The 5,272-nt window shown below is 51.1% G+C and overlaps 1 protein-coding gene across 1 annotated transcript; it reads left to right on the forward strand.

Annotated features, from left to right (window-relative positions):
- The first annotated feature begins 268 nt into the window (after nt 1-268).
- On the forward strand, nt 269-3,421 carry LOC130130130 (LHFPL tetraspan subfamily member 4 protein-like). The gene is made up of 2 exons (XM_056299864.1): nt 269-674; nt 3,288-3,421. The coding sequence occupies exons 1-2, from the start codon at nt 269-271 to the stop codon at nt 3,419-3,421; spliced, it is 540 nt and encodes a 179-aa protein (XP_056155839.1).
- Nucleotides 3,422-5,272: the final 1,851 nt, after the last annotated feature.

The following is a 5,272-nucleotide window of genomic DNA, read 5'->3' on the forward strand; positions in this document are numbered from 1 at the left end:
AACCAAGCAGACAATAATAATAATAATAATAATAATAATTTAAAGCCCTGTCTGCAGCCGCGGAGGGATCTGTTTACCAAGCTTTGATAGAAAACACAAAATCTTATAGGGTCACCACTTCCCACAGGGTAGCGGGGTGCATGGTGTGCCCACATAGCCATTGAAGACTTGAAGAAGCCCTTTCTTTAAAGGGGGGGGGGAGAGAGAGATAGAGATAGAGCGGGAGGGTGACAGAGGGAGAGAGAGAGGGGGGGGGGGGGAGAGAAACATGTTGCCTTCGCAAGAAGCCTCCAAGATTTACCATGACAACTACATGCGCAACTCCCGCGCCATCGGGGTGCTGTGGGCGATCTTCACCATATGCTTCGCCATCGTCAACGTGGTGGTGTTCATCCAGCCTTACTGGATCGGGGACAGCGTCAGCACGCCGCAGGCGGGCTACTTCGGCCTCTTCCACTACTGCGTGGGCAGCGGCGCGCCCAGCCGGGAGCTCACCTGCGTGGGGAGCTTCTCCGACTTCGGCTCCATCCCATCCGGCGCCTTCCAGGCGGCCGCCGTGTTCGTGCTGCTGTCCATGGTGCTGATCCTCAGCTGCATCGCCTGCATGGCGCTCTTCTTCTTCTGCAACACCTCCACCGTCTACAAGACCTGCGCCTGGATGCAGCTGCTGTGCGGTAGGTCGCTTAAACGCACGTACGCGGCGAACGGCGTCACGTATAGGCCCCATGTAACGAGGAGTTTGCATGTATTATTGTGTGTGTGTGTGTGTGTGGGGGGGGTCATATCATCCCCCGATTATTGTGTGGGGGGTCATATCACCCCCAAAAGCCATCGAGATTCATAGGCCAGGGGTGATGGTGTGGGAGATCATGCTGTAGCCTATCTGAAGAAGAAAATAATAATTGTATGTTAATCCTGCAGCCTAATTTTGGACAATTGTCTCTCTCATGCTCTTGCAGAGTGAAATGAATGGGCCTGTGCTCCAGCCCAATCTGTACCCACACCTGCCACGGCTAATAGGCCGTTTCACAGTGGCTCAAACAAACATCACGACTCACTGTTGAGACAGGGGCACTGCACACTCACACACACACACACAGCAGATGTGGTTTATGTATGTGTGTGTGTGGGGGGGGGGGGCGGGCGCACATTCGTTACCTATTCGCCTCTGTGGTGTCCGGGTTGCTATGGGGGCTGTCGACGCTCTTGTTCAATTTCTGCTTAGAGAGCAGGGGGATCCTAACTGTGTGTTGATGAAATGTATAGTTTCTCTAGGCAGCGGGTCGCTCCTCTCCACCCGCCATGAAGCCTGGAGCGGAGCCGTGCATGCAGCCAGCCTGTGGGTCAATGCAGTTTTGCAGGACTGAATCCAGGTTGATTGGATTACCCTCCGTGGGCACGTGAGGTCTGTGTGATGTGTGCGGCAGGTGGATGAAACGCCGTCTTGTATAAACGGGGGGGGGGTGATACTGGAGAAGTGCTGTCTTTCCTGACTACTACTGAGGACAGACCCACCACTCCTGGTTTCGAGCGTACGTCAGCGTATACGTGGTGGTGGTCGGCAGAGGCAGGACTCTGAATGCTTTGCTTTGCTTTGGGGAACTTGTCTGAGGACACGCGCGAGACTTCTCGGGGCAGTTCCGCACTTCACCTCTGGATAAATCACAAATACACATCTTTGTTCGTTCGCACTTAGCTTTGAGATAAACACACAACTATGAGTCCGGTAATGTAGGAAACATTGAACAGCTATTAAAGGGAGACGTTTCAAATACTTCCTTCTTTTTTGGGGGGGGGGGTGGGGTTCCCCTTTTATCTCTCCGATTGTACCCGGCCCCACCCTCCCGAGCCGTCCCGGTCGCCGCTCCACCTCCTCTGCCGCCCGGGGAGGGCTGCAAACTACCACGTGCCTCCTCCGATACATGTGGAGTCGCCAGCCGCTTCTTTTCACCTGACAGTGAGGGGTTTCGCCAGGGGGACGTAGCGCGTGGGAGGATCACGCTATTCCCCCCCAGCCCCCCCCCCCGAAACAGGCGCCCCGACCGACCAGAGGAGTCGCCATGCAGCGACCAGACACGGCCAATCGGCTCTGTGCATAACTGCAGTCCACTGACTTCTGGTTTGTACTGCAGCGGTCATCTCAGTCCACGCACGGACGGAATGGTGGCCGTAACGTGATGTGTACAGCTTGACACTTTCCCCCCTCGTGTGCTGGCAGGTGCAGGGGAAAGTTTGTCGACAGTTCTGTGCAGCATGTCGTTGACATTTCTCCGTGGTAAATCTTGCAGGCATCGCGACAAATATGCCATTGTCAACAGCACACGCCAACAAACAGGAAACTGGTATGACCGCTGCAGTAGAAACCGGAAGCCAGTGGACTACAGTTATGCACAGAGTCGATTGTTTCTGTAGGGACGCCCGACCAAGCCGGAGGTAACACGGGGATTCAAACCAGGATCCCCGTGTTGGTAGGCAACGGAATAGACCGCTATACTACCCAGACGCCCAAATACTTCCTTCTTACGGTTCCCAGTGTTATCTCGCAGGCGCCAGGCTACTATATGACAAAATGAATGAAGCACACAGCACAATTGTCTTGGTCGGTCCTGACCTCGTCGTCTCAAAAAACCCAATATTACAAATCACAAAGGTGCCCACATCTATTCTCTCCCTCCCCCTTACTCATATTCCCAGTACGTCTCACCCATCCATCTCCCTTCTTTGGGCACTCTGAGCTGGTCAGTGTGATGAATAGGCCAGGCAGAACAGTGTGGGGATCCGTTTCTTCGTACCAAAAACAGTCAGCATACTAAACAAGAGGCAGAGGGAGAAAGAGGAGGGCGGGAGAGAGCGAGAGAGGAAGAGATCAGCACTTTTTCCCCCCCATCTGTATTGTTCTTTTCTTCTTTCCTGATCTGCCCACTCCGTTCTGTTCTGCAACCTGTGTTGGACGGCTTTGGTGCTGTACAATCAGCAAAAAATAAATAAATAAATAAAACAGACCTACCGCTAGAGGTAGAGACTTACTCTCCTTTCATATAAATCCTGGTGACTTAACAGGACGTGAACGTGTCTCTAATATGCCCACCATTAATCAAGTTAAGACACGAGGGTGAGAAATGGATCCAAGGAGCCTGCCGTAGTGCCTTCAGCGATGACACCGCAGCACCGACACGTCCCCTTCTATTGGGGATGAGGATTAAGGATGACAACGACGACAGTAAAGGCAAAGAACAATGGGTTACGGCCTCGTCGTGTTACTCCGCCGTGTCGCTTTAATACCTCAGAGCTGGAGTCTGATTCCTCCGTGTGGGGTCTGGTTCTGCTGAGAGTCAAAGCGCGGGGAGGGATGTCGATGGTGACTCCTGACATCTTCCCTGTATCCACACGACGTGTACTTGGAAACGAAAGCACAGCATAAACTGGCAATCAGGGGTGTAGCACAAAATTCTGGGCCTTATACATAAGCAGCCCCTTTCCTCTTTTGTCTCTCACGTATCCCTTTTTTGAGTTCTAGCATACTGTATATTATTTACAATCACAGTACATTCATCTATTTTAACAAATAATTGCTTGGAATGACTTTTAGTTGTCAGTGCCGCTATATGGGCTCGCCTTGTCTCACATCCTTAGTAACATGATCGTCAGGAGATGACCTGCTGCTGCTCCACTCCCTGTGGCTGTTTCTGAATCTGAGGGCCATGTCTTTCATGTTAAGCTAGGCCATGTTCATAGATATACTTTTCTATGACATTGTAGCTATAACGCGGATAAATATATGATATTGCGTATGTTACAGTACTAGCTAGCTAGTGTAACGGGGGCAGTCCTATGCTGTTCTATGCTGGTCAGCCTGCTGCACGCCCGTCACTCTCATCATTGTGCATCACTCTCTGCGTTGTGTTCTAGTTGGGTGGGGCCACAGGTGTTGTGGGGGGGGCCTCAGTCTCTCATCATCATCATCATCATCATGATCAAGGAAGGAGGGGGGACACACAGGACTCTATTTGGCCCACCTTGCCATTTATTTTGGTTTCAAACCCTTCGACAAACGTCCAGTCCTCCAGCGGGAGCGGTGTTTCTTACGGACGTGGGGGTCGAAGTTCAACCACTGCCCGGACTTCACTCGTGTGCGTTAGAAGGAGAAACCATCCACGGGACTCTGATGTAAGAAAGGATAAACAAGTATTTTATCCCACAGCTTGCAGTATCTTCTTACAGGGATACTCAAGGTTACGTTCTCCTCAACCAGCAAAACTGTCCTACGGTAAGAAGCACGTGTGGCTCGGCTCGATTGCTGCTTGAGACTCCTCCCACAAAACAAAAATGGCCTCTCCCGCGTTCCCTCTTCCGTGTACCCACAAGACCTCTCTCTTAAAGCGACAGTACATGTATATGACGGTCGTTGGAAAACATACATAAAAGTAAATAATGACATAAAATAAAATATAGTAAACACAAATAACAGCACACAGACAGGATTTGGTGATATTTCATACTCAAACAAAATAAAATAAAAACATTAATTTTAACCTGGTTACATTTACCCCTCCTGAAATTCACCAACATCCTGACAGCAGGATGTTGAAAAGAAGGACCTAGTCCTCCAGTCAACTTAGGAGCTACCTCGGTTACGAGGTCCAGAAAATAATGAGGTTGATCAAGTCTCAGAATTCCCTTAGATCAATGTGACGCCTGATACGCCACACCATGCACTTGGCCCAAAACAACCCTGTCTGATAGACACCTCATAACTCACATTAAACTAGTTTGAATGACTCCAACCTCCATCAAAGTTCAAACCCTCACATTCCGTAGAAATGGCATCTGAGCCATAGATTCTATTAACCTGTTCACTGACCTCACCACCCTCCCTGTGCGTGTCCTAACCCGACCATCGCTCTCTACTTGTGTGCGTGAGACAGTGCGAGCTGCAACATCTGTATCGAGTGAGGGTGGTGCCCCTGTGTGCGAATCAGTGTGAGATATAACACCTACATCGAGTGAGTGTGATGCCTCTATGTGTGGTGCATGTGTGTTGTGTGGTGCGTGTGTGTTGGGTGGAGACTGAGCAGTGGCCCCCCCAGGACTGACTACCAGACTAGACGGAATGAACTCTTCCGCTTCTGCCCACTCAGATCTAGGCGAGTCTCCAAGTGATGAGACTGCTAGCCCCACTGCATCCCCTGAGACCGTCAGGCCATCTGCACTGTCCTCCTCATCGGACTCTGCGCAGTCAAGCAACTGACTGGTTGTACTGGACTCCTCACCC

Source organism: Lampris incognitus, chromosome 2 (genome assembly GCF_029633865.1).
Source record: "Lampris incognitus isolate fLamInc1 chromosome 2, fLamInc1.hap2, whole genome shotgun sequence".
In the NCBI taxonomy this organism is placed as follows: Eukaryota; Metazoa; Chordata; class Actinopteri; order Lampriformes; family Lampridae; genus Lampris; species Lampris incognitus.

Coding starts and splice junctions, on each gene's coding strand:
- LOC130130130 (XM_056299864.1), top strand. CDS start 269: ATGTTGCCTTCGCAAGAAGCCTCCAAGATTTACCATGACAACTACATG. Junction 675..3,287: donor CTGGATGCAGCTGCTGTGCG/GTAGGTCGCTTA, acceptor TTAATACCTCAG/AGCTGGAGTCTGATTCCTCC.